General features: G+C 35.3%; 4 protein-coding genes across 5 annotated transcripts in view; 2 read left to right on the top strand and 2 right to left on the bottom strand.

The window, feature by feature from the left end:
- Positions 1 to 908: 908 nt before the first annotated feature.
- LOC129740190 (protein Abitram) lies at positions 909 to 1530 on the bottom strand. Its single transcript, XM_055731807.1, has one exon. The coding sequence runs from the start codon at positions 1528 to 1530 to the stop codon at positions 967 to 969; it is 564 nt and encodes a 187-aa protein (XP_055587782.1). The 3' UTR covers positions 909 to 966.
- Position 1531: 1 nt separating this feature from the next.
- Positions 1532 to 2051, bottom strand: LOC129740191 (COX assembly mitochondrial protein 2 homolog). 2 transcript variants are annotated; one of them, XM_055731808.1, is made up of 3 exons: positions 1924 to 2051; positions 1764 to 1858; positions 1532 to 1699 (listed from the first exon to the last, which is right to left on the bottom strand). In XM_055731808.1, the coding sequence occupies exons 2-3, from the start codon at positions 1842 to 1844 to the stop codon at positions 1532 to 1534; spliced, it is 249 nt and encodes an 82-aa protein (XP_055587783.1). In that variant the 5' UTR covers positions 1845 to 1858; positions 1924 to 2051. The 2 variants fall into 2 exon arrangements, with proteins under 2 accessions (XP_055587783.1, XP_055587785.1); XM_055731810.1 differs by having other exon boundaries at positions 1953 to 1971.
- An 8087-nt stretch (positions 2052 to 10138) lies between these two features.
- Positions 10139 to 12373, top strand: LOC129740189 (protein BCCIP homolog). Its single transcript, XM_055731806.1, has 3 exons — positions 10139 to 10414; positions 10502 to 10628; positions 11694 to 12373. The coding sequence occupies exons 1-3, from the start codon at positions 10289 to 10291 to the stop codon at positions 12347 to 12349; spliced, it is 909 nt and encodes a 302-aa protein (XP_055587781.1). The 5' UTR covers positions 10139 to 10288; the 3' UTR covers positions 12350 to 12373.
- Positions 12374 to 13895: 1522 nt separating this feature from the next.
- Positions 13896 to 26017, top strand: part of LOC129740187 (putative aminopeptidase W07G4.4) — a 51732-nt gene continuing 39610 nt past the window's right edge. Inside the window, exons 1-2 of the mRNA XM_055731804.1 lie at positions 13896 to 14094; positions 14166 to 14232. The gene's annotated coding sequence lies outside the window, so the exon portion shown is untranslated. The remainder of the gene's footprint in view (positions 14095 to 14165; positions 14233 to 26017) is intronic.

Genomic DNA, 26017 nt, shown 5'->3' with positions numbered 1-26017 from the left:
GTGTTGCCAAAATCGAATGTTGCCAAAATCGAACGGTTTTTATTCTGAAATATTTTTTCTTCTGTTTTAACAAAATAACTCTTTTTTTTTATCATTAACGTTATTTTAAGTCAATTTCCGACCATGTTTAGAATTTTTGAAGTTTTTTTTCATGTTTTTAATGCATTTTGCACTATTTTTGTTTTGTTTATAATCTTTGTTTTTTTTTTGTCATTTTTGCTGTTTTGGTCATTCTTCATCATTTTTTAGTTAATTTTATCATTCTTAGTCTTTTGTATGTATTTGTTTTTGATTTTTTATAAATTTTTCATATTTTTGCAATTTTTGAGTACTTTATCAATTTTTTAAAAACTTTTGTTTTTGTTTATGTATTCTATCACCATTTCTGAACGTTAAAACGTTTTTTTGGTGTTTGTCCAAATTATGTTGGTCCTGTTATAGAGAAAACTAAAAGATAATGTCGCTTCTAAAAACCGTTCGATTTTGGCACATGTGCCAAAATCGGATGTTGCCAAAATCGAATGTTGCCAAAATCGAATGTTGCCAAAAACGAACGGGGTCTGTATTTGAAATCGAATTGGTGTTCTATAAATGTTCTTTTATTTAAAAACGCGAGAGATAATTAACTAGAAACTTACTAAAAAATTCAGATAAATTTCGCTCGAACGTCATAGTGTAATTCTCTTGACCGATCACTTAAGTGAATTCACTTGCCCATGACTTAAAATTCAAATGAAATTACTTATGGCGAGAATTTACTACAGATGTCACTTACTTTTTAAGTGAAAATTATTTTGCGTGTGGCTATACTTTTAAATTTAAATCTTGAAAAAGTTTTGAATGTTAAAAAATCTTCACCTAGGATATACGCTTTCTTTTTGTTCTAGAGTAAATAGGTATAAGAGATATTTAAACATTATTGTATAATTATCAATGAAAAATAATTATTGATTTCTAAGAAATATCTTATTTTTTAGTTATCAATAGCTGTTCTTTTGTTAAAAGTTTCGCTTTGATTGCTTCACATTGCTCCGGCTTAGGCATAACGATTGCGATAAACCCTTCTCCTTCGACGGCCAGCCGGTCAATATCTTTTATTACCCTCTGATTGACTTCAACTAGTTTTCCCTGGACGCAACCCCGAATTTTGAAAACGCTTCCATCTTTACAGGTCAACAGTGCCAGGGTAGAATCGGCCTGAATAATCATTCCACCCGCCTTTTTCTTTCCACTGACCTGATTACGGCTGCGATCGATCTTGCCCACCTCGAAGCTGATCGATTCTATACCACGTGCGAAAGCTTCATGGCCCGGAGCTAGACCAACCAGACAAATACGATTGCTGTGGAAAAGAATCTGGTGTGGTTCTGAATCTTTTCCAGATTGAATGTAATAGTATCTTGTATAGAAACGATCCACAATGGAAGGAAAGTTGGGAAAGTAATCCTCAACGATTGACGATACCTGTTTTCCACAGATTGTTTGTGGTTCCTCTTTTAGTAAATAGCTTTCCAACGCCGTAGCTGTCATTTTACGATTTTTCTTCGTCAAACTTCCGCATACGTTCTTGGACCAGGAGCTGTTTAGCTTTGGCTTGTTCCCGATTCCGACGACTTTGGTCTTGCCTTTCTTTACGCAGGCAATTCACTACCTGCTGATCAAATGTGTTGCAAACTCCTATGAATTTCGCAAACTGGTTCTGAAAACGATTAAAACTTTAGTTAAGTCTTAAAACTAGCGAGAAAGTCACTAAGTTAACGAACCTCTTCGTGACACTTTTTCAACAAATTTATCAGCTGGTTACACTCTGGAGTGTGCAGATGAGGCGACAGATCAGAATGCATCACTGGTTAAAAACCTGAAAGTAAAAAGTCGAATTTAAGTTAAATCATATATTGAACAAGAGCAACGTTAATAAGTTACACAACAAATGCAAGAGAATATCCGCGAACCATCTGAAAATCCCGAAACACTGACGTTAAATAAAATTTTTATTCCGTGCATCGCCCACTGCAGCTGCATAGTGCACATGTGTGAGGGTAACAGAGGTGCCAGTTGTCCTGATTTATCAGGAGTTGTTCTGATTTTCAAGAGACTATCCTCCAAGGTGTGTATATATAGGAGGTGTAACGATATGAGAAACTTCTGATTCAGCCATTTTGATTTGGCTACTATGGGGTTCGTGGAGTTTGTTTACCAACAAAGCCCTCAGCTCGAACAAATTTTCCGATGTTTACAAACAAACTCACTGAGCCTCACCGCTGGACATATGGTCGATGCTACCAGTCCAGCGAGTTTTCTCTCGAAGAAACTCAAGTGTGGAAAACCACAAACAGAGAAGAAGAAGAAGAGCCTCACCGCGTTCTCTTCGCCTTCTTAGTGACAAAGTCAGAGAACCTTGTGATCTAATAACCTTGCCATCCTTAAGTCAGGTCCCGGGCAGGCAAATAGAAATTCGTAGCAGCATTTTTTTTTTAACTTTTCGTCAAAAAACGGAGCACTATTTGAAATGGGTTGTAATCGTTTCAGACAAAAACTCGTGCCGGAGCCAATAAAAAAACTAAACTATATTGTTTCATAGATAAAGCATGCTCAGTTTGGTGAAATTTGTAAACCTGTACAATGCAAAACTCTCATAAAGACTTAAAAAAAAAATGATAATATTCATTCTGATAAAAAAAAACTTTTACCTACTCTCTGGTCGATGATTTAATCAGGAAAATTTGAGGTTTGAACGCTTTTTTTCTGTTTTCCAGCCCTGGACCATCCTGAGTTATTTTCATCAACTCTTGAATTGAGCTCATTTTTGAATGTATTTCACCTTTGTTTATGCGATATTAGCACCACCTGGCACCCCTGCTTAAAATGAATCTTTAACCAAGGTGTGTATATAATCAGGAGGTGTTACCGAATATCGAATTCCCGATTCAGCCATTTTGGCTATGTAGGCTATGCAACTATATGGAACTCATGAAGTTTGTTTACCAACAAACCACCGAAAAGCTGGGCAAAAAATAAACAAACTCATTGAGAGCCCCGCTCACTCTTCGCCTACTTACTATGGAAGTCGGAGAACCTAGTGTATCAAAAGACCTTGTCTTTAACGGCGTATTCGTAAACTGATTTGTTTGGGTGATGCATCGATTTGTTTGGTAGATGTCAAATCACCTTCCAATGCTTTTGCATACAGTTTGTTTAATTTTTAAATTTTCAAAATGTGCCGTAACTGTCGAAATTTCTACCACTTTTTCCCAACACCAGTGAATTTGCTCTAAAGACTTTAAAAAAAATTGATAATGATCATTCTGATAAAAAAAAACTTTCACCTATACCCTCTGGTCGATGATTTAATCAGGAAAATTTGACGTTTGAACGTTTTTTTCTGTTTTCCAGCCCTGGGCCATCCTGAGTTTTCAAAAACTCTCAGATTGAGCTGATTTTTGAAAGTGTGTCTTCAAAATGGCCTGAAGTGTCCTGATTTTCAAGAGAAACTTCTCATTTATAATCGAATTTATATATCACCTGTATTTCACCTTTGGCACCCCTGCTTAAAATGAATCTTTAAATTTTGCTTTTTTTATGAGTGCAAGGGTGGCATAAATTGTCCGAACCAGGGGTGCCAGGTGGTTTCGTAAAAAATCAGGACAACACTAAGTTCAAAATCAGGATTTTTCAGGACACCTCTTGATTTATGAAAATACTAAGGATTTCTGCTTAGATTGCATAAATACAGGTGCTGTAAACGCCTCAATATATGCAACAACAGTACGCAGCTTGTTGGCTAGCCGGTATTTTATATCGAAAAACACCATTTGAATATCATCTGAACCGAAGATTACCATATGTTAAATGAGTTTAACAATTTTATAACCTATGTATACGATTTCCTCATAGTTTAACTACAAATTCGATCACATTTAAGAAATTTTTATGAAAATCAGGACAAATCAGGACATTTTAGGGACAAATTTTCAAAAATCAGGACCACTCGAGTTTTTGAAACATCAGGACGGTCTCTCGAAAATCAGGACACCTGGCACCTCTGCCTCTAGGCGGCTGAAAAGAGCAGCCGCTCGCTGTCAGGGCTACCAGGCGTCCTGATTTTTAAAAAAAAACCACTACTGAGCAGAGGTGCCAGGTCGTTTTGTCAAAAATGAGGACACCTCGAAGAAAAAAATCAGGATTTTTCAGGACACCACTAAATTGGTGAAAATAACATGTAGTTCTACACCGAAAAAACTTTTCACATGAACGCTACGTGAAAATGTACATAGATTTTTGCCACCATGAAAATCACGTGAAACCTACGTGAATTTCAGGTAGCAAACAGAGCTCGCGCAGCAAGCAGAATTCACATAATTTTCATATGAGTTGTAGGTGAAGCGTACGTGAAAATAATGTAGATTGGATGTGAATAAGGATTTGATCTACTGCCTACTTTTCACGTAGATTTAATTAAAATATGAACGCATTGTGTTGTATTTCACATCAATGAAATAAAAAATTAAGTTCGGAGAAAAGATTTTATTAAGCTGAATTAAAAACACATCACAATAATTTTTTTAGTAACATTTAACTATTTAAAATTTTACTTTACTTTTCATTTCACTCACTTCACTACTTCTTCGAATAACTGTATTCAATTCGTCTTCATATAGCGGTTGGCTGATCGTCCCAGCTGTTCCAATTCCGCATCCCGTTGAAATATCAAAATATATAAATACCTAACAACCAAACAAAGATATTTTTCCTACTTACAAAATTACAGCTTCTCCGTCACAAAAAAAAAAAATATATTTTTGGCAGACGATAGAACTTGGGTTCACGTGATTCGCGCTTCGAGTGTCAAGCTGAATGGTCGTTTTTTTTTTTACTTCTCGTCGTCGGTCGCATGATGCCTCTAGTATGGTGATCTCATATGCCAAATCGCCATTCCGCCATATTGAAAAAAGTTTTAACAGCTGGCTGTAGTGTTTACGAAAAAAGGGGTCCAGGGATGCCAGGTGTTTGAGATAAAAAATCAGATGGCAAAAAAGTGTGTATGTGCACAAGCCAATCGTAAACGAAAGATCAAAAGATTCAAAACCGTACTGGGGTTTAGTTTATTTTATTATATTTAAATTGAGTTTTCGGAAAAAAAGCAATGATATGAGTATATTCAATGAATTAATTTGTATTCTAAACACTTTTTTATAATAAAATTACAATACAGTTCGGTCTATCCGTATGTTCCGAAAAAGAAAAACTTTTCATTGACCGTTATAATAGAAAGGATCTTAAAGGGTGGAACAAACAACCAAAACCCTAAACCGGATGTTGCATGTTCCTTATTCTTGTTACCTTATCCTAAGAGCTATTTTGTTTCCCTCTAATCGAAAAGTGTTGGATGAAAATAAAAGTAAATCGGTTCTGCTAAAGGAATGCTATAAATTCTGCTATTGATAATTTTCATGATTCAATGATAAACGATTTTAAGGTTCGAATTTTTTTTTCAAATAACTGTTGCATCATGTAAATACTGCTTAAGCCTTTTTCAATATTAACATATTCAGTTAATCTACCTTCACCACCACCCACGAGCAGCGCTGAGCTGAAGCTTTGCTGCACTTGAGGATGACTAGCAATTGGACAGCATCACCTGCAGAATCCTTCAAGGGCTCAATCCATTCCGGACAATCAACAGTCTGCAGTGGATCGAACTGATTCCCTAACCCACTCATCGGACTTATCGTCATGCTGCTCAGGCGCCTAACGTTGCGCCTATTTTCCTATTTAAGCTCATCGGTCCCATCATTCAAAAGTGCCAAAAACTTCATCTGATTTTCCCAAATGCTACTCGATTGGATCTTCTGGAGCAGCGATGGCAACAGACGGGGGTCCTCCTGAAGCAGCTTTTTCATCTCGATAAAGATCGGATGTTCCTGCAGGAGGGCGCTTCTCGGACGATGGAATGTAACGTCTCGCCATGTTACCATCCGATTCGATGACTTTCTGCTGCTTATAGATAGCTCTTGAAAGAAAAAAGTGTTGAATAAGCATAAATTTGTCATAAGTAATGCAAAATTAATGTTACTCACCGCTACCGACAAAGCTGGCACCGTCGTTTATAGGCCCAACTTCTTCCAGCTTTGCTTACCAGCCCGGAGCTCAGCCGGAAGATTTTGTTTCGATTCTATGAATTATATTTGCAAAAATCAAGGCGAAATCTTTGTCTAAGCAATATCTTGGTGATTGGCAAAACTTCGTGTTTTACAAAAAATCAGAGCACCTGGCATCCCAGCCAGCCAGCAGCCAGCCGAACAGCCAGCTGTCAAATTTCGGCTCCTCCTCCGCATCCAACCCTCGTCTACTTTTTGCCAAAGAGAGACCACCATATCTAGAGGCATCATGGTCGGTCGATTATAATCCAATCTTAAGGAGAGTTGGCTGCTGAAAGTGAGGATGGTGATGTTGGTGATAAATTTGTGATAGGAGATCAAAGAAAAGTTTTGATAAAGTCTACAAAAAATTTAAAATATGTGGTTAGATCGAAACTTATCATGTAAAAAAGTGATTAGTTTTTATGGAAACTTACGATTGATCCAATGAAGAGGAATAGAATTGTGCAATTTTTTTTTTTATTACGAATCGGATTACGGATTACATTTGTGATAAAGTGATTGTTAGCAGTCGGTTTAATTATGAAATTGGTAAAAAATACATAGTTTTAGCGCACAACTGGAGTCAGACCAACGCAAGTTCGAACGTGTCGAACGTTTTCATTTTCGATCACAGCAAGCGGCGACTTTTGCAGTGAAGCCGGTGAGAGAGTTCTGATTATTTCTCTTTATACTATCTTTTCCTCTCCTTCCTTTTATCCTAGCGATTCAAAAATAAGCTAATCAGGGTTGTAGTTTGGGGATAGTTGAAGATTTTAGTTTTTTAGAGGTGTGGGTGTGTAACTATGAACAATTTCGTTAGTTCCTTTTTAATCATTAGCACCATATTCAAACGCTGTACGTAAACCGGTTTTATTTAATTTACTCGGATAAGTTATAAATGCGAAGATACGCTCTCCCGAATTTAGAAAATGGAACAATCTTTTCCAACTAATTTTTCATCAGGAAATGTTGACTTAATATATGTACCATAAATTTAAAGTTTGATTTAATAAGGCTGTTATTCTTTCAGTATTCCATGTCACTAAATTTTCATTGCAATAAAAATTATAATCTTATTTCAAATTGACAAACGTTCATTGCAAGTAATTAAGAATCTATTAATTTTGTCAATTCATATCACCGTTTTTATTTCTGTATTATTTTGAGATTTCACCTTTTTTAGTTTATTTTCTTCTAACTGTTTCTTCATTTTACTAAATACTACCTCTTCATCTTACATGTTTCCTACAATATTATATTAGCTTTTAGTTGTCAATAATTCCATTAATAAATTCCACTGTTTATAATGATTAACACTGCCCATCCAGAAGATCTTTTGAAATTGTATCGAACAACGATTCTCTCAGTGATGGAATATGGTAGCTTCTGTTTCCAGTCAGCTGCCAAATCTCACCTCATCAAGCTCGAGCGTATCCAGTACCGTTGTCTCCGCATCGCTCTGGGCTGTATGCCTTCAACACATAACATGAGTCTTGAAGTTTTGGCGGGAATACTCCCTCTTAAAGATCGATTCAATTTACTATCACTCCGGTTCCTCATCAGGTGTGAGGTCATGAACCCATTGGTGATTGTGAATTTCGAAAGGTTACTTGAGCAAAATCTTCAAACTAGATTTATGTCTATATACCATGTCCTCATGTCAATGCAGGTAAACCCTTCTTCATATTCTCCAACTCGTGTTTGTAGCCCAGACTACGATCATTCTTCTGTCCAGTTTGATTTGTCTATGCAGCAGGAAATTCGTGGAATCCCGGTCTCGCATCGCCCTCTACTGATTCCAAGAATTTTCGAAGCTAAATATAGACACGTCGATGCTGATAAAATGTACTTTACCGATGGATCACTTATAGAGGAAACAACAGGATTTGGAGTATTCAACGAAATATCTAGCGCCTCTCACAGTCTCCAGTCACCATGCTCTGTATATGTAGCGGAGTTAGCAGCTATTCACTGGGCTTTAGACAGTGTCACTTCACGGCCAGTTGGACACTACTATGTTGTAACGGATAGTCTGAGCTCTGTTGAAGCAATCCATTCAATAAAACCGGGAAAGCACTCGCCGTACTTCCTCGAGAAGATACGGAATAGTTTGAGTGCTTTATCAAAACGTCGCTTTACCATCACCTTTGTTTGGGTTCCCTCCCATTGCTCAATAGTGGGCAATGAGAAGGCAGACTCTCTGGCAAAGGTGGGGGCGATGGAAGGCGACACGTATCCACGTGAAATCGTCTTCAACGAATTTTACTATTTGGTTCGAAGAAACTCTCTTGTCAACTGGCAGCGCAAATGGGACGAGGATGAGTTGGGTCGGTGGCTCCACTCGATTATCCCAAAGGTAAGCCTTAAACCCTGGTTTAATAGATTGAACCTGAGTCGGGATTTTATTCGTATATTTTCCCGTCTCATGTCCAATCATTATTCCTTAGACGCGGTACTCTATCGTTTTGACATTGCTGGCAGCAATTTGTGTGGTTGCGGCCAAGGTTACCATGACATCGAGCATATTGTTTGGTCGTGTGAGGTCCATCTTGTCGCTAGAACGAATTTCATAGACTCCCTTCGGGCCCGAGGAAAACCACCCTATGTTCCAGTGAGAGATGTGCTGGCCGTGATAGACTTGGACTACATGTTCGAAATATACCTTTTCCTAAAAGCTATTGATCTTCGTCTATAATTCTTTTTATCTTCATATTTCCCTATCTATTTTCTTTTCTATTCTAATAAAAAGTGATGAACTAGATTTAAGCACACAATTGTAAACAAACAAAACGAGTTTGGCTCCTTAAAGCCTAAAGGTATGAGCCGTTTCAAATAAAGATGTTACAAAAAAAATGATTAACATTTCAATTTATCAATATATGAATGTCATTTGGGGTTTTGGGTTGGGCCATCCGGGCATCCAATTGAAGCGATTCTTGAGGAGAGCATTGGGCTACCTCACCAGCACTGAATCGTGAATTGAGGACGGGCTCGTCTCCCCACCCAGCTGAGCGCTCTGCATTGTAATGGTCGACTCAAATGTTAGATAGGTTTATTATGTTCTTTCGATGGAGACAACTCAATCCTTTCCCCATCTAGAGCTATAAGCGCTTCTGCTTATATCTCTTCTCCTTTGGAACAGTCCATTCAAAGGCATTTGAACTTATCAATCGGATGAGTCTGGAACAAATTACAGAGCAAGAGTTGCTCGCTGCTACCGGCTGTGCCTTGCTACCTGGGTGTTAGAAATACATACATACATACATACACGATAGAACTTGGGTTCACGCGCGCCATATTGGGTACCTTTTTTCTTTCACATAGATTTTACGTAATTGAGCCATTCAGAGCTACGTGAACATCACATAGAATTCATCAAACCTGATTGTGATTGTCGGTTCACTGGATTTTCACGTAAATCGAACGTGCCTTTGTTTTGAAGCATGACAACTATGGGAATTTCACGTAAGGATTAAGTGATTTCGTATTAGCTTCTAGGTGCTTCCCGTAAACCCATCAAAAATTCACGTAATGAGTGGCTACGTGAAAATCCAGGTGAATTTAATGTTTCCTTCTCGGCTGAGTGTATACTTGAATTGCATAGCTTAAGGCGAAATATAGGTGCTGAAAACGCCTCTAGTTATACAAATGAAGCAAGAATAACCTTAGCTGACCTGCAGTTAATATTGAAAAACAACATTTAAATATCATTTGAACCTAAGATTATCATTGGTTTAACTGGTTAAACTATTTTATCAAAGATTTTTTTGATGTTCTCATCATTTAACAATAAATTTAGTTATAATTTAGATATTTTTTGAAAATCAGGACAAATCAGGACATTTTAAGGGCCATTTTTGAAAAATCAGGACAATTCAAGCGTTTTTGAAAAATCAGGACGGCCTCTCGAAAATCAGGACAAATCCTGATAAATCAGGACACCTGACACCCCTGGTCCGAACCCTCTTCTGGAACCGGCAAAAATGACAACCGAATAATCCAATTAGATTTCTATAGCAATGTTATGATTGATTGTTTTCTTACTAGAATTTCGTCACTTCACTCAACAACGCGGTCGGGATTGGATCCGGAAATTTTGCTCTAAGTTGAGGAAATAATTTATCTAATACTTCTTTATCATAACCATAATGAAGAGTAAGAAATCAAAAGTAGAATCCTTGGAAGGAACTGAAGAGAATCAGGAACGCATGGAAGCTGACAGTGAAAACGATTCCAGTGATGATGAAAATCCAGATATCTATAAGGGTGACGAAGTAAGTCTTATTGGAACGGCGCGAATGGCAACAGCCATCCGGAGCCTTTAAGGATTGATGCCTTTCTCAACTGTAAAATACTTTCAGGGAATTACTGTCGATTTTGAAGGACGCAATCCGATCGATTCGGATCTGGACGGAGTAAAACAGATGCTGGGCCAACTTTTTGTCAAAGCGCATATTGATTTGGGGGAACTCGCTGGAATTGTAATTGGTAAGCACAGCAGTTTGGGTATGTTGAAAGGGGTGTTGGATTTTGCATGCGCTGTTTTACAGCAGGGAGTGGAATATTTTGAAGAAGGGGATTATTTTCGCAAGCTTTTAAAAGGGGTTGTCATTCGATAGGGTTCTACTTTTCCTGCCTTTCTTAGGGGGCATCCATAAATTACGTAACGCTCGTAGGGGGGGGAGGGAGTAAGCTCGAGCGTTACAAATTGTGACATAGGGGAGGGGGGGAGGTATGCTCATCGTTACGTAACGATTTGTTCCTTAAAAATTTTAGTTTAATTGCAGCTTTTTAGATGTCATGCAATTTTTGCAGAAAATTAGCAAACCAAAATCAACTTAAAATTTGAAGCTTCAACAAGATTGAAAATGGTTTATAACCTTTCCTCTTTAAAGATCCTGAGATAGACTCCATAAAATATGCGTTGAATATCTGTGAAACAACCGTTGGAAAGCCGAATATTAGGTGTATTTACCCCCAAGAACTCAATCCAATCTTAAAACGGAAATTTTACTAGTTTTTTCTCAATTGATTTAAAAAATGTAATTTTGGTTATTCCCACGAATACTACTAAATTTAGTATTTTTTGCATAATAAGTTATGCTCCTGGAACAAAACAAGGTAGATCATCAGTTATCAAGCACAGAGTAACTAGTAATAAGACAAATAATTTATTTTATCAGAGAGTTATCATCAATGAGTTGGAGAAGCGATTTGGATAGATATTAATTCCGTTTTTAAGAACGTTAAATACATTTATGTTAAAATCTTTTTTCAACTTCGAAAATCAGTATTTAAAAACAAGAGAAGATAGGGGGGGGGGGGGGGGGGGGTAATTATCAGCGTTACGTAATTTTCAAAGGGGGGGTACGTCGAAGCGTTACGATTTGTGACATACGGGGGGGAGGGGGTAAAAAAAAAGCATTTTTTGCGTTACGTTATTTATGGATGCCGCCTTATGCATTTAGAAATAAATATCTTTTTTTTCTCAACGTTCATTTTTAATATATAATGTTCACTATTATCTAAATTCGTATTTTTTCCGTTCTTTAGGGCAAAATTACGTCGGTAGCGTTCTCAAGCAGGCCTACAATGACGATGAAGAAGACGAAGACGAAGATGAGGACATGGAAGATCCGTGCCAAATTGTGTTTGGTGTTACCACTGCAATCAATTTAAGCAACAAGCAGGATCAGACCAGCGTCAAGCAGTTGCAAAAAATGATTTTTGAAAAGGCAGAAAAATATGCAACCGAAACTGTCCTGCAACAGTTCAAAGACGCACTTCAGGGTGGAGCCAAAAGTACGGCGCTGCTGCTAAACGAACGCTTTGTCAACATTCCAGCAGCCGTTTCGGTTCCGATGTTTGAAAATTTGCTGGTAGAAGTGGATCGAGCTTGTGCCAAAGGTATGCCATACAAATTTGACTACTATCTAATGTTTGTCAAATACTACCAGAAAGCTGCTTCGGGGAATAAATCGGCCGAGGTTCTGTACTCGAATGATGAAGAGGAGTACTTTATCAAGGATTCAATCGCCAGTTTTGATTACTCTGTCCAAAAAGAAACCACCACTGCTTTGGCTGGAAATTGGCTAGAAGAGGACGAAGAACTGCAACCATTTAGAAAAGTGTTGCTTATCGAGGCTAGCAAAATACCGGAAACGATCGGTACTATAAAAACGCTAGTTGCTAGTGCTGCAAACAACTGAAATAGAAAAGGAATTTTTCTCTTATGGAATATCAAATTATTTCAATATCCGAAGCAATGCTCTAAATCTTGAAGAACATAATTCGATTTGAATACGCTTATGTTGGAAAACAACAAAAAAAACTTGGCAATTTTGATTGTTTTTTTTTTTTTAATTTCTTCCAAATTTTTATATTTTGTTGACATTTCTTACGCAAACTTGCTGAGCGTAAACAAATGAGTCGGGACTTCGGGACAATTTACCTCAAAAACTTTCGATACAAAAAACGCAAAAAACGGGCAGCCGGTCGCCAAACATGGTCATTTTTGGGGTTAATGTTCCCAAAACTGAAAAATGTTTTTTTTTATTTATTTGATCCTTGGGATATTAACATCTGGATGTCATTCATCCCTCTGAAAAATGTTGGAGAAACAGTCACGTCACGAACACTACCAGGCAAAAAGGACTTACCAATATAAGGGTTTCTCGAAGAGGCGAAAACGGCAATTTTGTCTTAGGAAAAACGCGTTTTGAGTTCTTCCTTTTGATACAATTAATCGTTTCATTTTATTTAGAGGTTAGGGCTGAGACCTTTCGGTAAGGTAGTGTTCGTAAAGGTCAATATGTCCTATATTATATTTCAGTAGTTTTTCATAAAAACTTTATTTTTTTAAATAATTGGATACCAAGGAATATTGAAAGAAGGTAGTGCCGAGAGCCATATTGGATTTTTTTTCGTGACGTCACTGTTGCCAAGCTGTCGAAGGTTTATACTGGTAGAACTCAAATTTCAAAGTTAAACACATTAAAGAACTAAATTAAAATTCAATTTGATTCGGATCATGTGTTTAATAGACTGCAGTGTGTATAATTCTTGAATTTGTTATTGAATGCACAGTCATGCTCTATGTGAAACGAGCAAAAATAATAATTTTCCCCTTTCAAAAGGTCTGATTGGTAGTTTATGGCAGTGCACCTCATCGTCATGATTTGAATCTAACATGGTGTACCATATGAATTTCTAATTTAGAACAATTAACCCCAATAAAACCATTGCATGCAACTTTGGTTTACTAAATTCCAATAAAAGATTGTGGTTGGATTCGAAAAATACTATTTTTGGTTATTTTATTTTATCAACGGTTCAAACCTAACTGATTTCAACATTTATAAGCAAAATTTTGAACTAATTATCAAGTTTTGTCAATATGAGTTAGGATACCTCAGCAACTTCAATCGTCTGAATTAAAGAAAAACAATTACTACATTCAACTTTTTTAGTATCAGTCTTGAAGAACAATAATATTTCTATAATTGTGTGCCTTCAAAGTTGAAAAAATCTTAAATTTTTTTTAAATGCTAACAAAAATTGAAAAAATTCCATATAAATTCACAGATTTTTGGCAACAGTGACGTCACAGGCGGTACTAATACTAAAGCAAGGCTGCCTCGGCACTACCTCCTTTAAATATTCCTTGATTGGATACGACTTTTTGAGAAAAACCCACAAATATTAATGTTTACATGTGTTGGTGAAAGGCATCTCGCCATTTTTCTGTCAGTTTTGTTATCATGATCAAAATACTTCGTTTGTTTTTACTGTATGAGCGCTTTGCACGCTTTGTCTCGTGCGTTGCAATTTTGGCTTTTCTGTAGTTTCCACACCGGGAAAGTTATTCGGCAAGGCAGACATACTTTTTTTTGTCAAGTCAGGCCACGCGACTGGTTGTTCATATTCTGCGGAATCATCGTGCGAAATAAAAGTCGTAAGCATTTAGTCTCCGGTTTTTGTGGGTTGCGAATATGAAACCAATCTAAATTGCTCTTACCTTTCTAGTTGGAACATACCGGAACGACTACTGAAGGATCTGGTTGGCATCAACAGCTCTGATCAGGAAGCAAACGTAAGTTAATCCCATAATATGCATAATATAGTTTACGAGCGATTGAATCGGGTAGGTCTGCAAGAAGCTTGAATTGGCAACATAGAATTTTAAAACAAATTTAAGCTAGTTCATTCAGCAATACTACTGGTAGATTACTGGCTTATCTTATGATTTGTACTAGTATACTAGCTGACCCGGCCAATTTTATAGAGCCTTAGAGTTTTCACGAAAATAATGTTGGTTTGTTTTGTTCTTATTTACTCGAGAAGGATTGCGCACCGTGTGTGCAATGACTTTTCGAGGCTATAAAGCCTCATCCACACTCGGTAACTTGAAGTGCGATTTCGGTTGATGAGACTTGTTTTCTAGAATTCCAAAGGTTTTAAAAGGGAGTTTTAAGAGATGCTCCTCTAGTGTTATTTAAGGAATGTGATATTTGAGCTATAATACTTAATCAAACTGCTTGATTTCTTCATTAACATTCATTAGTATGATGCAAAATGATGGAACAAGTCAGGGGAGGGGGAGGAGGGGGTGGTGGGGGGTTCTCTCGACAAGGTTATAACACATTACATGCATATGCAGAAGCTGTATTCTTCCATATTTTCTTGTTTTGTCAATTTCGAATATGATTTTTCGTTTCGAGATATTAGTCCTAGTACCTCCGTTTAATGAAATCTCTTAACAAGTTTTTAAATTTTAAAACGCATCGCTTATGGTCCGATTGTTTTTGGCTTTCTGATAATATTTACCGATTTTGTGGAGGTAAAAGTTCTTTCATATAATTATAATATTCAAAAAAATATTTTTGTTTAGGTTATCAAAAGGCTTTAAATTCCCTATTGAATCAAGTTTTGGATCAAAACTTGTATCGTATGTCGACAGTCCTATCTGTTTTACCTAATATATGTAATTTCTCTTGTATTGACACATGTTCCCTTAGCTTTAGAATGGTTATAGTATTAAGAAGAGTCAAAGCTCCTCTAATATCGTACTCTGATATTTCGTTATCATACGCCCATCCTGGTTCTGGAATCCACTGCTACAGCTTCGTGCAGTGTTAATATCGCTTGTTTCAAATTTGGCGTCACATAAGCTCATTGTAGTCGTCTAACCAGAGCGCTAACTGATCAGTTAAATAAAAATATATAAAATCAAGAATTTGTGCTCTGAATCTCCTGTATGGTTAAGCTATGATTCAGAGGTACTATTGTACCTATATTTACCTTCCACTTAGTGTGTACATGTCCCTCTTTTGCCCACTCTTTCTTCAATGTATGGCAGGATCTAAGTAAGTTAAAAAAAAGTCCTTATTTCCAATAATAATTGAAAAATATAGCTTTATTGCTTAAAAATCCCTATGTGGATAAGCTAAATGCCAACTTAGCCATTAAAAAATCGTTGTATTTGCCCTCATTGAAGCATCCTGGTCAGAACAATTTCTAATCATTATAAACACAAATCTCCTGAACCCTGAATCAATTCGTGATTATGATCAATTTTGATTCATTTCAGCTGATATATACCTGTTTTTCGTTTGCTAGAAAACTTTTATGACGCCTATCCTGTAAAAAGTGTATCTATTTCTAAGAAATACAACTAAAATAAGGTTCTGTCATTTTTCACTCAATGTAGTTATAAGCTTCAATGGTTCAAAGTCCCTTGGCTTTAGGCCCTATATATGTATTAACCCTCATCCGCATTAGGGTGTCATTTTGACACCATTGCAAGTTTGAAGGCTTGTAACTTTTTTCAGAAGCTTCAAAATACAAAAATTTCTTCGGGGACCCTAAATGAATTCAAAAGTTCTTCAATATTGCATCTTTACTTTTTTTAGCTTAGCTTAGCTTAGCTTGATTGACTACTCACATCCACCTTTAATCATTGAACCCGAAATGCTTTGTTCATAGTTTTAAGTAATAAATTAAAATTAATGAATTCCTTTCGACTTTTTAAGTGTATTTAATTATCATTCTTTATTTGCATGGCAATTATGTATTTTAAATTAATTGCATTTCGAATTCCATAATCGCAGGTGTGGCTCAGTAGAACGAATTCCACATCGCCAATGGTTGCTACTCCGTGATTGACCGAGGCCATCAGTTTTGCCCAGAGGTCAAAAGAATGGCGTCTGGGATTGACAGCTCATTCACAATGAACAAAACTGATGCTCTCTCTTTACACATCAATAACGGCGCCGGCCACGTCCTAGTAGTCAATGGATAGGTTGAAAGAGAGAAAAGGATGAAAGATAAATTTTATGCTTTAGGACCGAGGTTACCTCTGCATCCTAGCAAATAATTTTGGTTTGGAGGTGTGGGTGATTGGATATGTTCAGGAGACACTTTTGACTAGTGTGATCTCATTTTAGCATCCTAGTGTCCTACTATTTTGATGGCTATAACCATTACTAGTGCTTTTTAAGTGAGTTGAAAGTTATTGAAAAAAAATCTAGTTAGCATTCCTCGTATATATGAAAAATCTAATATCCCTTACTAAAAATTTTTATTCATTAATGATGTAGCTTAATATTTTCTCCCTGTATTAATTATTTTACAACCAACTCGTTTGAAAAACTCAATTGGATATTCTGTACTACCAAACATTATTTTGACGAATAGGCAAAATATTTTCAAATAAAAGAGTGATTTTCACGTACCAAACGTACAAACGATTTTTAAATTCTTCGATGCTAAATCAATATTTGTCTCAAGGTTAGTAGAAAGTTCGTTTCACGCATGTATCAGACCTTCTTCTCTAAGCTATTTTAGAAAAAGTTTATTGATATAATAGTTTTGAAATAATGTAATGAAAGAATTCTAAAAAATAAAAAATAAAATAAAAATTTCATAATAACTTTTATGGTTCCATATTTTTTAACTTGTTTAACCTTTTTTGCCAACGATATGACTACAAATGTCAATAAACATTTGAACATATGATAAAATAGACAAATCAACAACAAATAACAATGCAATTCTTAAAAGTAAACATTTGAAGATGAATAAAAAAATATATATACATATTTGAAAATAAAAAAAAAAAACACTTGCTGACTAGAAATTAAGAAATTAAAATATTATTCTTCTTTTTAACAATCATAACTGAAAACACCTCATTTCTTATTTAAGAGATCTTATTTTATCAACTTGGGTATAAGCTTGAGTTTGCTATCATCAATTGAGCAGTAAAGAACACGTCAGTCAAACCTAGTACTATAATGATATGTAAGTTACATTTTGATTCAAGCTTCTGTTAAGCAAAAAAAAAATCTTATGTGTAAATTATCGTAAATGATTTCTTATCTGACTTGAGATATCAATCGACACGAAGACTCTTCTCAAAAAAACGCGTTCTTATCAATTTCAACTACCTAAGGAGATATGAAATTCCCATATACGCATTTGATATAATATTTTATAGAATAACACCAATTAACTCTCAAGCGTGTAGTAGAAATTTATGGGGCGGTGAAATGTTTCCTTGAAAATATATTTTGAACTACCCTATGAAGAATAATAAATTTTCAACTCTAGATTATTCATTCGTATTAAAAGTATTAAAAAAACCAAAAAAAAAAAAATGCACTTATCTTGAACGAGGAACAAACGAGAAACTGCATCTTTCTGTTCAACTCTCTTGGAAGGCTTATAACTTATGGTGTTTTTCGATTTTCTGGAAGTGTCCGGGGGCGTAACATTAGCCCCTATCCATTCAGCGGCTCAGGAACCGAAACTGCACTTCAGATTTCAGAGACGAAATCTCACTTCCACGCAATAAAAACACAGCACAGATATTCTTTTCAATTCAACAACCAAGTTTCGGAACAATATTTTAAAAACACAAATTTTCTATTAGTGAAAAACTTACAAACGGAAAAAACGCGACGACAAAAAAAAAACACGTCCGTTCGCAAGCACGGATTGCTGCGACTCCCAATATTGCATCTTTACTTTTTTTATGGACAAACCCTGGAAGCCTGGACAAAAAAACTCCCTTTTCCGACTTTGGGTGTCATTTTGACACCACAAAAGTAAAATCTATTTAAGTCGTTTGAATTATTATGAACTTCATATAAAACTTATATCAATAGAAACCTTGTAATGTCAGTAAAATATGTTTAGAACATTATAGATAGCTAAAGTTACAAGTTTTCTCGTTATTCAGCATGAAAGAAAAAAAAATCCGAAAAAACATGCCTCACGAAAACTGCTGTAGTTCATATATTACACGTCCAAAAAAATATTTGCCTTATGCATATGAATTAAAATTCTGCTTGTAGTTCTAGAAATTCAGGAATGATTTTACGTTTATAATTTTCATATTTTTGTGAAATCTCACAGCGTGAATTGTAGCACCTCACTAGAATGTAGATTAAATTTGCTTTCCAATGAATATACTCTTGATTGGTCCAAACAAAGTAAAAGCACTGATAATCCGGGTACAACCTGACGGTGGACCACAAAAACAGATGAAATTTCAATTTGTTTAAAAATCGCGCAAAGTAGTGAACTTTGGAAAATTCTAGTAAATTCAATTTTTGTTGCATCAAAAATCTAAAGACAGCAAAATGTTGGAATTTTAATACATTTTGTAGTCATATTTTTTTTCAAAACTCTACCATCGCTCAAACAATATTTACTAGCAATCGAATGAAAAGTAGGTTTTTTAGACCACTTTTTTGAACTTTTTGTGACCATTTCATTAAAAAAAATTTTAAAAAATATTTCTTGTCTTCATGATGTAGGCATTAACTTCAGACTTCATATGCATAAGGCAAATATTTTTTTGGACGTGTAATATATGAACTACAGCAGTTTTCGTGAGGCATGTTTTTTCGGATTTTTTTTCTTTCATGCTGAATAACGAGAAAACTTGTAACTTTAGCTATATATAATGTTCTAAACATATTTTACTGACATTACAAGGTTTCTATTGATATAAGTTATGTTTAAATCGGTTTAACACGCCAAAAGTTATAACGATTTGAGCTTGTGGTGTCAAATTGACACTCCTAGTGCTGATTAGGGTAATGAAATCTAATGCGGATGAGGGTTAAATAAATTTTTAGCCCGTCCGAAGTATACGTGTTCACCAAATGTAAACTTCGGACCAACCAGATTTTATTGTATAGGTTAAGGTAGTGCCACCTCTATCCCGGTACTACTTCTCCTAAATAATGAAATGTTGCGGGGTAAAGTATAGTGTACGATAATAAGTTTTCCTCGCAACATGCTCTTTCGCTCTTTTCAACATCTGTAAATTTTCTCCTCACTTTTCTATCCATCTATATCAATTTTCAATTCTTATATTCCTTCTCCAAGAATATAAATTTTCACCGATATGCCGAACATAAATTTACAAATATTAAATAAATTTTCTAATCCTTTTTATGGTTTTCAGGTTTCTCAGGTATATGATGAAATCTGTGAAAAAAGGTTAGGCACAATTATCCCGTTTGTTTTGATAACGTGCCTCTTTCAAGCCTACCCTTTTTCTGATATTGATGGTATCTACCTAATGTAATAAGTTATATTTTACAGAATTGCTAGGGATATTTCGTTTAGAAATTCCAAAGTTTTTCCCGATTTTATCCCGTTATTTTCCATTTTTTTTTGTAAATTCTTTACTTGAAACGGCTTATATCTTGAGGTTTTAAGGAGCCAACCTCGTTTTGTGTGTTTACAATTTTTTGCTTAAGTTTAGATCATCACTCTTTGAACAAAACAGGAGAAAGATAGGAAAATATGAAAATAAAAAGAATTACAGACGAAAATCAATAGCTTTTAGGAAAATATATCATCACAGCTAACCCATCCCTCATTGGAACGTCGTGTGGTTTTCCTCGGGCCCGAAGGGAATCTATGAAGTTCGCTCTGGCGACAAGGTGGTCCTCACACGACCAAACAACATGCTCGACGTCATGGTAACCTAGGCCGCAACCGCATAAATTTCTGCAAGCAATATTTATTCGATAGATCACCACATTCAAGGAATAATGGGTCTTATTCTGCGACTCGAGTGACGTGACTTACGGAATTTCATATCGTTTTGTTGGCTTAAATATCCTCTATAGACTCGAAATTTTCATTCGGATGAGCTGCTATTGGTCTTCAGATCTCATCGATATTCAAATTTCTTTCCTCAAGCCATTTTCTGAAGTCAGGACGAAGAAGTGAAAATTCGTGAGTCACGTTACTCGAGTCGCAGAATAAGCCCCTATGATTGGACATGAGACGGGAAAATATACGAATAAAATCCTGACTCAGGTTCAATCTATTAAACCAGGGTTTAAGGCTTCACTTTGGGATAATCGAGTGGATCCACCGACCCAACTCATCCTCGTCCCATCTGCGCTAGATATCACGCTGGTAAATGTTGCCTTCCATCGCACCCATCTTTGCTATAGGGAATCTGCATTTCATTGCCTACTAGGCTTGCCAGATACTTTCAGAAAAAAGCGGGACACAGCCGAAAAAAGCGGGACATTTTAGAAACTTGTAAAAAACAGCTTAACTGTATAGCCAAACATCATCTAAAGTTATCCATAGAAAGTACACTAAGGTTTTTTTTTTAACACGGAATGATTTCGTTCACTTTTTTCTCACATGGTTTCTATTTTCCTTAGCTTTTGACACAAACACGTTTAATTTTTACGGTTCTCGAGAATTTGAGAGAAAATATATTAAGTCCTAAATGTTAACAGCGGATTTCATACCGCGTATAAAACCATTGTGTATTAATAAGTATATTTCAAATTTAAAAACTTAAAAAAATCAAGAAAACTTCCATCATTGCATACTTTGGCTAATTGAGTATTAAAAAAAATTGGTTTATAATATACGGCAGTTTAATTAAGATTCAGACGAAAAATTAAGATCTTTAACCCTTCATTTCATGATTTTTTATTTTTTCTCGAAAAAATTCTCAATAGTGCGCAATGATGAATACATGAAGGGAAAAATAAGGAAAAAATATTATTTTCACATAATTCGGTTATTTAGCAAAAATATTAATTGTTGCATATTTGCAACAACATGAAACGGTTACACCTTTTTTTCTTCACACTTGACAACTGGAAATAAATGCTTATTCCTAATTTCTTTTGCACTAATCATAGTTTTCGCACAAGAACTTCGCAAATCTAGATTTCTGGACACCGGAAAGTTAAGAATTTATCTGGGAGTAGTTATGTATGTTGGTTTTCCACCATGGGTGCACGGATTCACCGCAGTTTCTGCCTAAGTATGTGCTCTCATGCATTCTGGAACCGACCCCATGGCTTCGTATGTAGGTATATTTTGGAAGAACGAGTCAATCAGGTTACTTAGAGGTATTCCGGCATCCGTGCATATACCTGGCCAGCTGGCAGCTGGTTAAACATTCATATAATCAGTTATAAGAGGAAACACATCTTACCTGTCGGCTTCTTATGGGATTCGAACCCAAAAGTTGTCTCGCCGATACCGGGAATCGAACCCAGCCTGGCACATCGGAACCAGACTCGCACCAGCTTATCCACTAGACTACAAAGACTCTCGAGAAATTAGCTAGGAGTAGTTATGCGATAATATACCACCTACTGAGGAAATTATTTCTTACGTTTGCTTGAAGGTGCTAAAAAAACGAACACACACATATAGGATCTCAGTGAAACTTCATGTTTCTTTGAAGAGATCTAATTTACTTAACTCTAAGGCGTACATCTTTCAAGGATTTTATGGCTAGCATCTTACCACCAAACCACGGAAAGAGCACTATATGTGTCGTGATCGGGATTCGATCTCATGGACTCTGGCTTAGATGGCTGGAACGCTATCCTCTAGGCCACGACCGGCGGCAAAATGGAAAGCTTCTTACCTATACAACTTTTCTGAACATAACCTTGAACAAATCAACACATATCAATTCTGAAAACGTATTTAAATTGGTTCTGATAAAGATTCTTAATCTTAAATCATACCATAACTTTATGCCAGTTTTAATAAACAAACTTGATATTGAAGAGCAAAGTCTCAATTTAGTTTTGAAGGAATGATCCAATTACAAATTACATTAAACTATTAAATATCATTTGTTGGCAAAACTAAAAAAACAATAAAGATTTCTTCGGAATGAGCATTAGAATTTGGAACATGATTCTAAAATTAGAATTCAAACTTGAAATCAGTTTAAGAATAAAAAAGAAATAAAAATAAAACTAAATTCGAGAACAAAAAGTTTCAATTTAAAATCAACTTCCAGAGCTTCCAGGAAAAGGTTAAATAGTATAAATAAAGAGCATTTTTCGTCGATTGATAATAAGAAACGGCTCATACTTTAGTAAAAAATAATGAGCATTGTAATTTTCAATCAAATCATTCCTTCATCTCTAAGAAAAAAAAAGCAAAACAATACTTCAAACCTCGGTTATCGAATGTTGGCAGATAGTACTGAATTTTCAAGTGGAAAAATAAAAAAGCGTATTCGTTGTTTGTTTTTAGATTTTTAAACTCTCTGGATAAAGCCCCGTACTTGAGTTTGAATCACGTTGAATAATATAGAACTTTTGAAAATTGGTGTATGCTTATTTTGCAAGTTGTGAAGGCATCCGACATTTTTTTTTATTCAAAATATGTATTTGTTATACCAATGGGCCGCGGAAAAAAAAATCAAAATAATGTGTTTTACATACGCTGAATTACAAATCCCAAATAAGTTAATTATTCGGACCCGTCCTAGTTTAAAGCTTGATAAATTTTGAACTTTTTATAATATTTTTCTAGTTTTGATAACGGTTTAGAGCAAAACTTTTATTTTTTTCACCTCGGGGGCCCTCTTTATTCAGGGGGGGGGGGGCAATTTTTCTCATCCCCCCCCCTCTTAATACGGCCTGAACATGATAATAAATCATTTATAACGAAAACATTGTCATCGGGAAACAAATACACTGTTTAACGATGCAAGTTTCGAAAACACACTATGGAACCCATATAACTAGCTAGGGTACTACCGTTGCATGGTGTTGCAAATTTGCAACAGTTATTGAAAACCCATTATATCAGAGAAAAAACAAAAAAAAAATCTCAAATTTTGTTTATTATGTAAATTACTTTAGTGGGAATACGAAAATATTTTTTTTGAGTCGAAAAAAAATTCTCAATATGAATTACACTAGGCCAAAAATTTGAAAAATTAGGCTTTTTCCACATTCCATATTTTTCAGATTCAAGTGGGTTTTTTTGGTTCCTATAAACACTAAAAATATTTTTTTTTTAATTGAACGTGATCTTGAAATTATAAATATTATTCCCATCGAAAAAAAAATTTACTTTTTAGCTAAATGTGAAGTTTAGAACAGTTTTAATTAATTGTTGCATATTTGTAACTTTATGAAACGAAGGGTTAATCATTTATAAGCAACTTAAACAACATTTTCATCATACCATGTTATCATAGTAATTTACATTGCATTGGTTAAACATGCTCCGAGGACGGTTAACTGAATCAGAATCTTTCTGAAATACTAAGAACATTAGAGTTGTCTTATATTGTCTTATATAAAATATGAAAAATGCTGCATTTTCAGAGAAACAAGTTTTTGAAAGCTTTTGTGTTGAACGAATGACTTTAAATTGAGGCTAAAGTTTGATTTTTTCTATTGTAAATAAGTGAACTTTGTAAAAGTTTTCCAAGAAAAAAAGCGGGACATTTTGGGGAAAATGCGGGACAGCGGGACATTCAACAAAAAAGCGGGACATGTCCCGCTTTTGCGGGACGGATGGCAACCCTATACTATCGAGCAATGTGAGGGGACCAAGCCAAAGGCGATGAAAAAGCATCGTCTTGAGAATGTAATGCTTAGTTCTTTTAGAAATGGGACAGTAACGAATGCGTGTATCTCAAAACCCATTCGTTTGGAAGGTAATCTTATGATAATTCATTAAAAAATTAGAAAAAATTATTTATCGTTTTTTGTAAGAAAAATCTCTACTTTACTCTTGTTACCTCCTATCGGCCGGCGCACACTTTTTTCAGTCATGATATGGCTCAGTTTTTTCAATTTTTACTTCGTCCAATCTGTAAGCTAGGTGGCTGCATTCTCCTCCTTCAATTTCTACTACTTTTTGGTCCAATACTTCTCTTTTAAAAAAAACTAAGAGCAATTTAGTGGATAAAGGTGTTTCAAAATTAACAAAACTTGATTATTTTTGAGCCACTTAAAAGCGTTTTAAATGGAATTTCTGCTGGCAAAAGCTGGCAATAACGAAGTAAAACCATCATGAGATTAATATAAAAGCATAATCGGTTAGTGTAGATCATAGGTTGCGAAGGGTACATGAAAGATTACTCTTTTTAGACTTTTAAAAACTGCAAAAATCGATGTTTTTGTTTTGAAAATTGTTGTTTTTCTCCATAGGATCAGAATCTTGGCAATTCATTATAATTTATACAAAACAGCCATCAAATACATACTTTAATATGCGAGTGACCTAACCACAAGCAGACATGTTATGGCATTCAAGTTCTTGAATTTGTTTTATATAGAGTTTTTCACAAGTTTTGTCGTTCTTCAGAAATCACCTGTCTCATTGCCTCGGTATCAGCTTTACAGCTCACGAGCTCTGGAACTAGCAATTTTTTTTTTGTTTGAGGTTAGGTTTGAATTACTTATAATTAGGCAACACTGTCAGCTTATCACAGAAAAATTTTTTGGACATTTCACCGATCTACACTTAGTTTTTCATTTATTCAAAATTAAAAATTCTGGTCTGAGTCTTGGCTTCCCTGCTGGCCCTTAACCGTAGTTGCTGATTATGTGCTTAACTAAAATGCTTGATTTGAACTTAGTGGACATTTTCGACAGTGTTTGCATGCTTTTCCACTACTCACACACACTAATTCTTCGAATAATCAACGATTTTGTCAGCTATCCATTTGATAATGATGGTTTTTAAAGGAAACTGTGCAAGATATTTTTTTTCTTTTTCTCTTGCGTCGTAAATATCTCAAAAACGCCTGAATTTAAAATCTTGAAAAAATAGGTCGGTTAGTAATTTTCACAGGCAACAAAATGCTGTCAAAATTTTGAATGTCCGATTACTAGTAAGTGAGCTATTAACATGAAAGTGTCCCATTTCTAAAAGAACTAAGCTTAAGTCAATATGATTTAATATAATATTGCTATATTATAGCGTATTTTTTCGAGGAAGTACGGCGTGAACTTTCCTGGTTTTATAGAGCGGATTGCTTCAAAGAGTTGAGACTATCAGTTATAATGTAGTGTTGGCTACATTGGCCCAATAAATCGCTGCTAACTCCGCAATGTAGGGAAAACTTGTCTACTACAGGTTTTTGAATATATTGAACATTCAATTAAGCCTTTTAACGCTTACAATTTTTTTTGACAAACCAAGATAAAACATTTGTTTCGAAAAAACTATGACCGGATAACAAAATCCAAAGTCAACCCACATATCACGACATAAAGATTTTAGCGAGAAAATCTTTCAGAGTCAGAAATAAAAACTTCCAAATAAGCTCTACGAACATTGATTCTTTATTTTGTAGCGGAAAGTGTAATTCTTTTGTTTTATTATAGAGATTTTTAATAGGCTCATTCATTCGTCTCTGTCGCAAAAAAAGTGTAGCTCAATCGAACGCATGCTTTATCGTTTCTAACAAAGAGCATAATAATAGCGCTCAACGTTGTTCAACGTTTAAAATCTTCCGTCGATGACATATGGGTATGACTAAGCAACTACATTACAGAAGCGCATCTAGATTTAGGGGAAAACTGTACAAGACGCACCAGCGGGGTAAG

This window comes from Uranotaenia lowii, chromosome 1, assembly GCF_029784155.1.
Source record: "Uranotaenia lowii strain MFRU-FL chromosome 1, ASM2978415v1, whole genome shotgun sequence".
Taxonomy (NCBI): Eukaryota; Metazoa; Arthropoda; class Insecta; order Diptera; family Culicidae; genus Uranotaenia; species Uranotaenia lowii.
Note: the sequence above shows the minus strand (reverse complement) of the source record. Positions and strands in the feature narration are given on the sequence as shown.